The sequence below is a fragment of the Taudactylus pleione genome, unplaced genomic scaffold (assembly GCF_031769625.1).
Source record: "Taudactylus pleione unplaced genomic scaffold, aTauple2 ptg000032l, whole genome shotgun sequence".
Lineage (NCBI taxonomy): Eukaryota > Metazoa > Chordata > Amphibia > Anura > Myobatrachidae > Taudactylus > Taudactylus pleione.
The window spans coordinates 27,948,672-27,960,153 of NW_028284434.1; the positions used below are offsets into that span (position 1 = coordinate 27,948,672).

Genomic DNA, 11,482 nt, shown 5'->3' on the forward strand with positions numbered 1-11,482 from the left:
AAGTTCGGTTCCGCATCCAGGTGCTGGTGAGTATGACACATCCTCGTCTTCTTTTTCTGCATCATCCTCTCATTCGTCTGGTTCCCCGGGGCGCCCGCGCAAGATTGCTAGATTAGTGGCATGGCGTTTGGCTAAGAGGACTCAGGGCAAGACTGGTGAGGCCTCCGTCCATGTTGAGCCACCGCCTGGAGGTTGCGCTAAAGCGTTAGAGAGCGAATCCATTTGTTGATTTCTTCACCCTCACGAACGAGATGAAGAAGGGCCTAACTCAGGCGAAGAAGCCAGGAGGGATTGGTGAGGATAGTTACTGCGGTTACAATTCCTGGCTAAAAGGCATGCTTATTTTTGCAGCGTGTTATTTAGAAAACGTGACCGGAGGAACATCAGAATGTTATCAGGTACATTTACTTGGTGCATGATATGTTCGCTCGGTCATGGGGTACATCGTGGAAGGATTATGATTGCCAGTTCAGGCGTAAGCATGAGGGTAGTCGCATAGTCCCTTTTGGTGTTAAAGATGTCGAGGTTTGGTTCGAAGTTTCGCAGCAGCATCGGCCTTCTTCGGACACAGCTCCCCCCCGCAAGGTTGCTTCTATTAGGACTGGTGCGTCGGGGGTGACGAGAGGGGAGTGTTTCACTTTCAATGACTCGAGGTGTTCTCGTGGCGCCTCTTGTCGTTTTCGTCACTCCTGTCGCATTTGCAATGGGGAGCATCCGGCCAGGGATTGCCGTCGTGGCTCCGGAGCCACAGGGCCTGATAGGGCCGATAACTCCAAGACAGCTAGTTAAAGCTACGTCACCCATTTGTTTGCCGGAACTTACTAAGTGGTTAGCTCATTATCCTGATAGAGAGGCTGCTGCCTTTTTGTGGGATGGTTTTAAATTTGGCTTCGGTTTACCCATTTCCGGCCCTCTGCACATTAATGCGCCCCGCAATTTACGTTCCGCTCGGGAATTCCCTCAGGTGTTGCGAGCTAAGGTGGATTCTGAGGTTTTGCTGGGTAGGATGGAAGGTCCTTTTCCTTCCTCTCCCTTGCCGAATCTTTGCATCTCGCCTTTGGGGGTGGTCCCTAAGAAGGCGCCCGGTAAGTTTCGGCTTATTCAGCATTTATCTTACCCTCATGGTAACTCGGTTAATGATGCTATACCCGATTCGGCTTGCAGTGTGGTTTATCAGTCCTTTGACGATGCCTTGGGTTTAGTCCGTAGTTTTGGTGTGGGCGCTTTGCTGGCGAAGTTAGATGTTGAGTCCGCATTTCGCTTGTTACCATTACATCCAGACGCAATGCAGTATATGGGTTTTAGACTTGGGGGTAATTTCTTTGTGGATAAATGTCTGCCCATGGGCTGTGCGGTTTCCTGTGCCTATTTTGAGAAGTTCAGTTCGTTTTTACATTGGTGCATAGTAGCGGGCACTGGTCATGTTGGTGTTGCGCATTACCTTGACGATTTTCTCTTTATAGGTACAGGAGGGAGCGAGGTTTGTACGGATTTCTTATTTTCCGCCACAGCTTTGTTTAGAGTTTTGGGGGTTCCTGTTGTGCATGACAAGACAGAGGGCCCCTCATTTTTACCTGGGTATAGAGATTGACACGTTGGCTGGTTGTTGTCGTTTGCCGCACGATAAGGTTAAAAAATTGCTCGAGCAGATTGCGTTTTGCTTAGGAAAAGATAGCGTAAAATTGCGCGTGGTCCAATCTTTGCTGGGGTCATTTAATTTTGCCTGTCGCATAATTCCCATGGGTAGGGTTTTTTGCAGAAAGTTGGAGAGATCCACGGCCGGGGTGAGCCAGCCACATCACTATGTTCGTTTGTCTTCCGAGATTAAGGAAGATCTTCGAACCTGGTCTAGTTTTCTGGTTCGTTTTAACAGTGAACGCATTTGGCCTGCTGCTCCAGTGTCGAATGCCACTTTACAGCTTTTCACCGATGCGGCTGGGCCCTCCGGTTTTGGGGCCTTTTTCAACGGGGAGTGGTGCACAGCGTCCTGGCCTCCTGATTGGCGTTTAGAGGGTCTTACTAGTAATTTGCTTTTGTTGGAGCTTTTTCCCATTATAGTGGCAGTCGAGCTATCGAAGGAGCGTTTGGCCAGTCAACATGTAGTTTTCTGGTGTGACAATCTAGGCGTAGTTCAGGCCATCAACAATCAGCGTTCCTCCTCTCCCCCGGCTTTGCGTCTCCTTAGGCATTTGGTTTTGCGTTGCTTAGAGTCCAACATTAGGTTCTGCGCGCGCCACGTCCCTGGGGTGCATAATGCGATCGCTGATGCATTGTCCCGATTTCAATTCTCCCGTTTCCGATTGCTGGCGCCGGCGGCTTCTGCAGTTGGGTTACCTTGCCCTCCTTTTGTATGGCAGATTATCAGGCCGGAATAGAGGGCCTGGCGCAGAGGTCGCTGGCTCCAGCAACTCGGAGGGCTTATGCTGCGTCATGGCAGGATTGGCAGGCTTTCTGTTCACAAAGCCCTCAGCCGGGTATGTCTCCCTCGGAGTTGATGTCTAAGTTTGTGTGGGGGCATTACCAGCAAGGTCGTTCCAAGGCTTCCATGACTTCGGCTCTGGCGGGGATTTCTTTCTTTAGTAAATTAAAAGGTTTACCAGATCCCACCAAATCGTTCATCCTTTCTAAATCCCTTAAAGGTTGGGCCAAGGAGTTTCCCGCCAGGGCCGACTTCCGCAGGCCTATTGATCTCCATCTCCTTGGTCGCTTGCTGGGTGTGATGGATAGTGTGGCTTCGGATTCTTTCGAGGCTTCGTTATTCCGAGTAGCTTTTGCAGTCGTGTTTTTTGGGGCTTTTAGGGTCAGTAAGATTGTAGCTTCCAGCAAGTCCTCGGTGTCCTCAGGGTTCATGATGGGAAATATTGTTTTCCAGGAGTCATCCGTTTTGTGTAAACTGCGGTTTTCCAAGACGTATCAGTTAGGCTGGGGCAGGTGGGTTTCTTTGCATAAACAGGATGACGCTTCGGTTTGCCCAGTACGGCTTGCCGCTTTATATATGGTTGGTCGCCCAGCAGGTGGTGCCCAATGGCTGGTGCACTCAAATCTGTCCCCTCTTTCTAAATTTCAATTCGCTGCTGTTCTTCGGCGTAGCTTAGTGGCGTTAGGCTTAGATGGCGCTAGTTACGGGACTCATTCCTTCAGGATCGGTGCCGCCACTAGTGCAGCGGTAGCAGGAGCGTCCGCAAGTGATATTCAAAAGGTCGGGAGGTGTAGGTCCTCTGCATATAAGACGTATGTTCGCTGCGATAAGCTGTAGGTGCGCTCCTGCGACAACCCAAAAACGTTGTTTACCATCCAGTTAACGAATGGTTAGCATTCGATAAGTGGGGGGGGGTGAAGGAATTTTTTAGTTTTTCCTCCCGGGAGCCATCATCAGGCCCATCTTGGTTCACGGGGAAGGTTTTTTAGTTTTTCTCCTTCACTCGGGTTACTTGTTTCCCCATTGCATCATGGCTAGGTTAGTTGCTTTGTGTTCATTTTGTTGTGTGCAGTTTGGTTTTGGTGCGGTGGCTCACGGTTAGGGTGTTCTTTCCTTACAGGGGAAGACCTTGGAGAAGAGCAGGTTTGGCTGGTCGGCCATTCCTATATTTATTGGGCTGAACGGCATGGTTTGGCTAGACGTGCCAGTGAATTGTTGGGTGGCAGGCATGTTCGCTGGATAGGTGGCTTGCTTTGTGCTTCTGTGCGAGATTTGTTGGAGGAGTCTGCAGCGAAATGGGGTGTTCCTGATTGGTTGCTCCTGCATGTTCGTGGGAATGATCTGTGCTAATTGAAAGGTTTGGAGTTGTCTTTTCAGCTGAGAGAATTGGTTGATGCAGTTCGCTTGTGGTGGCCGAATGTGCGCATTGTATGGTCTGACATAGTGCCGCGGCTGGTTTGGCGTGGTGAGCGGGATCACAAGGCTTTGGATAGGGCTAGACGTAAGGTCAACAGAGCTTTGAATAAGCATGTCCTGTCATTTGGTGGCTTGGTAGTCAGGCATTGTGACGCAAGAGAGCGTTGTGAGGGCGCTGGACCTCGATGTAATATAACGAGTCTGTCCTTCTCGTAGAAGGGGACCCGAGCGCTTTTTTACGGAAGCGCGCGGAGTAGACTGGCCCAGGAGGGAGGCGAGACCTTCATGGCGTAAGTGCGTCTTTAGGGGGAACGTTTAAGTCGTTCCCCGTTTAAGTCAGTTTGAAAGCTGGAACTGAGTATGCAGCGTCTCCTGGCCACCATGGTTAGGTGAATTAATTAATTAATTAATTCAGAAATAAAAGCTGTGACCTTTTATCCAAGCTGTTATGGTGTCCGTCTCTTTCTTTATTAGATAAGTTAAGTGCTCAGTTAATTAAGGTTGGTTAAGGTATTTAATTAGCAATAAGCCAATGGAGATCTTAATATGATTCTTAGTGAATTTTACCAAAATTCATTATCTCTTTGCCAAAATGCGTCCAACCCAAACCAAATTGTTTTACTTAATTTCGTCACTCACACAGAGTTTCTATATTAAGTTTTTTCGGACAGGGGGCCTTATTCATAGATGGACGGATATACACAGCCATGCAAATGCAGAAGGAGGTGTCAGGCACCTCCGTACTGCATTGGCGATCACAGCACTGCGACCCACGTGACTGATGGTCAAGATGGTTGCTCTTTTGGTCAGGCTGTGGGAACCGAAGCTTTCCGTAGCCTGGCCTGGCGATATGCCCCTGTTTCCGGGAACGGCACCCAGGCACGCCCCCACTCCGCCCCCCAAAAGCTGCATCATGTCACTTATGCTGCGACTTGGGGGGTCTGCTTGCGAGATTGCAGGACCCGCTTCTTCACATGCGCACAACGGGTCCTGTGCAGGCACAGACCCTTCAACATCAGAAATGTGCATTTATCCTCAGATGAACGTACATCTCTGAAGCAGGTCCAGGGTACCAAATCCCAGGCTGGAGATTGCGAGTTTTCGCTTTACTCATTTTTTCTTGTCCATTTAAATGGCTATTTTTAATAGAGATGTGCGCCGACCCCCGTGTTTTGGTTTTGGATCTGGATCTCCCCTGGTTTTGGATCTGGATTGGTTTTGCCAAAACCTCATCTCCGTGTTTTGTTTTCATGTTTTGGTTTTGGATTTTTTTCTTAAAAAATAAAAAAACTGCTAAAAATCACATAAAATGTGCCTTTTTTGTTCCTACAGTATTAATAACCTCAATAACATTTATTTCCACTCGTTTCCAGTCAATTTTTGGTACCTCACAGCTCACAATATTGATTTTTTTCATCTAGTTAAAGGGCCAAAAGGTTGCATCCAGCTTGCTGGCTCAAAACTGATTGATATACAGTCAGGTGCATAAATATTCGGACATTGACAGAATTTTCATATTTTGGCCTCTATTCACCACCACAATGGCTTTGAAATGAAACAAACAAGATGTGCTTTAACTGCAGACTTTCAGATTTAATTTGAGGGTAATTACATCCAAATCAGGTGAACGGTGTAGGAATTACAACGGTTTCTATATGTGCCTCCCACTTTTTAAGGGGCCAAAAGTAATGGAACTATCAACTCAAAAGCTATTTCATGGACAGGTGTGGGCTTTTCCCTCGTATTTAGTCCCAATATTTATGCACCTGACTGTAATTATTAATAGAGTTGAAGACTGTGCAAAGATGATCGTTGAGATACCCTTGAGGATTGAAGGGATGGGCCTTCACAGAGGACGAGGAAGTTGACGGTCTTGCATTATCATGATGACTGGAGGCGGCCGCTACAACATGTGGTTCTTGGCCTTGCTCTCCTGTCGTGTGACAGCCCTCCATATTTTCTGCGGTCTTGGAGCAGTGCCACAAGCACCAATAGTGTAGCCAAGGTGCGGTTACATAATTCACACACGTGCAGTCGTGCGCACATGGAAAAAAAATATACAAAAGACACTATTCTTTGGGGGGGGGGTCAAGAACTTGGGCCCAGAGTCGGGCAGCACTAGGTTGCGTTGCTGTATCTTGTGTGGCTAAGCCTAACACGCACACACACACAGAAAACAAATAGACAAAAGACGCTATTTTTTTCTGTTTTTTTTTCGGGTCCAGAACTTTGGCCCAGAGCACAGATTGATGACGACTGGAGTCGGGCAGCACTAGGTTGCGTTGCCGACTTGCTAGATTCTTGTGCGGCTGAGCCTAACTCGCTCAGAGACACACAGACAATTATTAGAAAAAAATGCAATTGATTTTTATTTTTTTTCAGCTCCAGAACTTGAGCCCAGAGCACCGATTGATCATGACTGGAGTCGGACAGCACTAGGTTGCAACTTGCGTTGCTAGCTGGATCTTGTGCGGTTAAGCCTAACACGCACGCACACACAGAAAAATATTACACAAAAAGACACTTTCATTGCTTTTTTTTTTACTATTGTTTTTTTTTAGTCCAGAACTTGGGCCCAGATGGACGCAGCAGAGCCTAGATGTATTCTGCACCAGCCCAGATGGACACAGCAGACAGCACAGTCCAGATTGGATCAGCAGCACCAGCCCAGGACACAGCAGACAGCACAGCACCACCAGCCCAGGACACAGCAAACAGCACCAGCCCAGAATGGATCAGCAGTGCACCAGCCCAGGACACAGCAGACAGAACAACACCAGCAACTCTCCGAACCCTACACTACCCACCCTCCCTGTTCAGTCTCCACAGCCGGAGGGAAATGGTGTCTGCCGCGTGGTCCCTATATACTACATTGATCACAGAGACGTAAGCTCACTAACCGCAAGATTTCCGACTCTATGGTTTTGCCTCGGTTTTGAGATCCGAGTCAGGCGGGAAACCCCGAGCCTGCTAGGATCCGACTCGGATCTGCTAAATTCGGGTGGGTTCGGATCTCTGAAATCCGAACCCGCTCATCTCTAATTTTTAAGTGCTGGCCTACAATGAAAGTCTGTTTCCAAAACAAAATCACCAGTTTAAAGGCTGAAATAGCTTTTTTAATTTCCAAATTAAAAGGCTCTTTTCTCATAACAGCAAAATACTAACTTTTATGCTCCATTTAGCTAACCTTTAGCCAAGATGAAAATCCTCATTAAATTCACATTTTAGCTGGATGTGTGCATCACTGTTTCTGTAATTAATATGATACAATAAATATTAATCAAAATAATATCAGTATGCTGCATGGCCATTAAAATAAATGAAATATCTTGTGTAGCCAGCTCCGTTTGTGTTATGTTTGATTAGCAGTGAAAATACACTTTGACAGGACTCCGTCTTCTGGCTCATCAGCATGGGTAACATTTACAGAATATACTGTGTATGCAATTTACACATTGTAGAGTGTTAAAGGGTACAGCTTTATACAGAGAGGAGGGGGCCCGTGTTCAGACTGCTCCATGCGGACCCCCTCCTCTCTGTGGTGCAGTAGATTATGACATTGTGCCAGAGTCTACTGCGCGTGCGCAGGTTTCCGGCAATATGGCGCCCATGCCTTTGTCCAGGAAACACCTCTACTGTGCATGCGCAAATCTCTGGAAAAATGGCTATTTTCCTGGTAATCTGCGCTGCTGCGGTAATGCCGACATGGGATTTCACAGAGGTAAGTATTAGTAATGGGTGCAAGGTGTGCGGTATGGACCCCACTCGACCCAGGAGCCATGTGCACCGCACACCCTGCACCCATTATCGATACGCCAATGGTTTGTTAATGTATCTTGACTGACAAAATAATGTTGATTGTTTTGTATTACTGATTTCATATTGCTATGCTTGTTAAAAGTATTTTTTATAGCCATGAGTATTTTTAAATACCGAGGTAATTTGTGAAGCTGCAGCAAATCCTGTGCCTGCCTCTGTATAGTGGCACTATGGTTATGCTCCTGATGGTTTATCTTCTCTTTTTTTCTATCATTGGGGGCGATTCAGCGTGAATTGAATAGCGCCAGGAAGTGCATTTAACTAGTGTCAGATGTATTTTGTTATCAATATGCTTCTTCACATCCATGTAACCTCATTTTTGAAGGGGCGTAGTAGGTATTACCGCCCGACAGCGGCAGCCCGACAGGGGTGAAGTTCCCGATCATCCCTAAGGTAAGTATCGCTAACCTAATTCCCCCCCTAACCCTCCCTTAGGGGTGCCTAGCCCTAACCTCCCCCCCAAGTGCCTAACCCTAATCCCCCCTCTAAGTGCCTAAACCTAGCCCCCCCTACCCCGCAGCCTGAACCTAAGTCCCCCTGGGGGGGTGCCTAACCCTAACTCCCCCAGGGGGCCCTAAACCTAATCCTCCCCCCAGCGGCTGTCCGCACCCCGGCGCCCGGCTTACCTTTGTTCGGTATGCCGGGTGTCGGTCTTCCGGCGTATGATTAATGACAGGCGTCAAGTTTTCGATGCCTGTCATTAGTACCACGCCGGGATTAGAAAGTCTGGAAGCCAGCGGTCGGCATTTAGACCGTCGGCTTCCAGACTACATCCCTTTTGAAGTGGACAGGAATGGAGAAACCTGTAGCTGACCATATAATTGAATGTTAACAGCAGCACAGAGTTTTTCAGTAAATAACAGTAAGGTTGATCTTATGGGAGACAATGAGCTGTGCACTCACATATTTACAATAGTAAAGACAGGGCTGCAAGTGACAGGGGCAGCTCGTTGTATGGAGATAAATGGAGCCATGTGAGGAGATGAATGGAGCACCACCGGCTCCTGCCTCCTCCTGGCCAGGTCCCGGTGCCTGCGCAATCGATCTGTCAGGTGCGGGACTGGCACATGCGCACTAGTGGCGGGGAGCCGCGAATGCGCATGTCACTGGCTTCCAAAGGGCTGCATTGTATGCAGCCCCAAGGAGCCGGTTAGGGCCGGCGGAAAGGCAGAGTAGCGGCTTCCTCCTGGAAGCCGCTCTCTGCAAATAGCAGCCCGGACTGGCCATCCCAGGGGGAGGAGACACCTCCCCCTGGGGCTGCCTGTTGTATATGTGACTAGCAGGTGAGGCTTCCAATAGAATGCCTCTGCCAGTCACAGTGTAGCTATTGCAGTCACGGACTGCACTGACTACACAGAGGGGGTGGATTTTGCTGGGGGAGCTGCAGCCTCGCAGCCCCTAGGCAAAATCCGCCACTGATAAAGATTATTTTGTATAGCCCACTGTGTGAAGCAGGGAACTGTAGTGTTGCAGGGAATTTTAGTCTATAAACTAATCTCAAAATACTGTCAGCTAATAAATCTCACATCAAACGTTTTATGTTAATCATTTCATCTTGCTTTACTTTAGCACTACACAATAAAAAAGATCTGTGGTTGCCAGGTCTACAGCAAAACGGCCGTCAAAAGAAAAAAAGTTAGAAATAAGAAAAATACAACTCAGGGATTCAAGTACCACTACAATATAACTTTCTATTCTATTCATTATAAAGATAAGGAAAGTAAAACAAGACTTGGCAGAAAGCACCTTATTTTAAGCAGCCATGGAAAAAAAAGTAATTTGGTAGAGGTTAGAAAGGCTTTCGATTAAAGGTGCCTGAGCAGGGGAATCTGTGATAAGACATAGCTGCTTCAGCTGTCTCACCTTTACTGAACCTAATTCAATTCCATTTTAACCGACAATGCCTCTGTCTTTGGTCAACTGATGATAACATTAGCACCTCTCTAACAATACATATCACATATCCTATTCAGTTATTATCCATCCTGCCATCTCCTTCTGTGCTTTATAATAGTTATGTAGAATTCTTAGCCACAGTCATAGCTGCTAAAAACGCAGACAAAAAAATATATATATTAATTTGTATTTGAAAATCAAAGACAAACGTAACTGACGGATACAATAAAGCGTCTGACAGGCATAAAATAAAAGCATTCACACAAAAGTAAAATTATAATTTCCTTTTAGATCTTTTCAAGGATTTTGGCATTCTACCCAAATAATTTTAATTTTTGATGTGTTCATGTTTCATTTTCTTTAATACTCATAACCTAAAAATATAATACATATGAAATATCTTAATTGTTCAGCATTCATTAGCAGCAGATAGCTGAAAAGGCAGAGGGTTACTAAGCAACTGTGTTGAATCTATATTAGCCGACGCAAAAACATATTTATTTGATAGCAAGTCCCACTGAGCAGATTGTATCTAAGTACATGTAATACTAAGTGCAGTAAAATATAAACAGTTTTACATAGCACTGTATTCAGAATTGTTCAAGCAAAATATTGTTATCCAGTCTGAATAACATGTATCATGGAGTGAGTAGAATGGAGAAGTGGACCAGTGGAGAAGTTGCCCATAGCAACCAATCAGCTATGAAGTAGCATTTATCAAGTACAGTCTATAAAATAATAGGTAGGAGCTGATTGGTTACTATGCGCAACTTCTCCACTGGTCCACTACTCCACGCTTTTCACTGCTTCACTCCACTGGGTTGCTGACTTTTAGCTCCCTCCTTCTGGAAGGGAGCTGTTGGGCTTCATCAGCGGGGGGCGTAGCCAGGTAAATGACACGAAAACAGGGGCGGAGCATGGGCATGACAGCACGATCTCGTCATCGTGGCCCCGTCCCCTCTTCACAATGCCAAGAATAATGGCATTATTGTGAAGCAAGGGGTGGGACCACGATGACGCGATTCAGTGCAAATAAATCGCATCACAGGCCCCTCCGTTGACGGGGATTATATGGTAATCGCGGGGGGGGGAGGGCAGATGGGTCGCCGGGGACCGGGAGGCTTACCTGCCTTTCCGGGGGGCCGGGAGCGTCACCCGATTTTTGGGAGGCTCCCGGCCGAATCGGGAGGGTAGGCAAATATGCTTTATACATAAACCTGGAGTCCGGAATATAGGGAAAAAAATGGTCACTTGTGAAATGGAAAACCGGCAAAGGCGCAGAATGCATTATTTGTTTCCATTTTATGATGTCATGTGCCAAATACTGGTTTGGTGAGTGCTTCATCAGAGCCGTAACTAGACTTTTTGGTGCCCTGTGCCAGAAAGATCATTGGCGCCCCCCCCTCCCCCGCTATTTTTCAAATAGGGACATAACGCACCCAAAAAAGGGGCATGGCCTCATTGGGAAGGGCCAGGGAAGAGATAGGGAAGTCCAATAAGATGAAGCAACAAGTAAGAATGATAATAAACAGAACATTGACGGCCCAAACAGCGCCCCCTGTCCTGCGGTGCCTTGTGCCATGGCACAGCCGTACTACCCTAGTTACGGCATCAGCAGATCATTATAGTTCTTATGAAAGTAGCCATCATCACTGTCCTCATGCACTGTCCAGCAGCCCTATTCCCTGCTGTTAAGAGCATCCCTCTGCTGGGAAGTCAGTTATGGCAGAGCTGCTTCGGAAAAAAAGAGAGGTGGGCTAATCACTCAAAGACTCTGTAATGGACTTGTCATTTGCAAGGGGTTTCCATAAGAAGCAAATGTGCTGAGTATGTCTATCGGAACACGGCTGCCAGTGCCAGTGCAACTGTGAAAAAAGACGCTGTTGCTGGCCGGAACATGCCCACGACTTGCTGGCTAGGACAATACTTCTG

At 47.1% G+C, this 11,482-nt stretch overlaps 1 protein-coding gene and 1 pseudogene across 1 annotated transcript; both read left to right on the top strand.

Annotated features, from left to right (window-relative positions):
- The first annotated feature begins 643 nt into the window (after nt 1-643).
- Nucleotides 644-2,103, top strand: LOC148538990 (uncharacterized; annotated as a pseudogene).
- Nucleotides 2,104-2,350: 247 nt separating this feature from the next.
- Nucleotides 2,351-3,256, top strand: LOC148538991 (uncharacterized). The gene has a single exon (XM_088451918.1). It carries the CDS (start codon nt 2,351-2,353, stop codon nt 3,254-3,256), a length of 906 nt encoding a protein of 301 aa, XP_088308044.1.
- The last annotated feature ends 8,226 nt before the right edge of the window (nt 3,257-11,482 follow it).

Coding starts and splice junctions, on each gene's coding strand:
- LOC148538991 (XM_088451918.1), top strand. CDS start 2,351: ATGGCAGATTATCAGGCCGGAATAGAGGGCCTGGCGCAGAGGTCGCTG.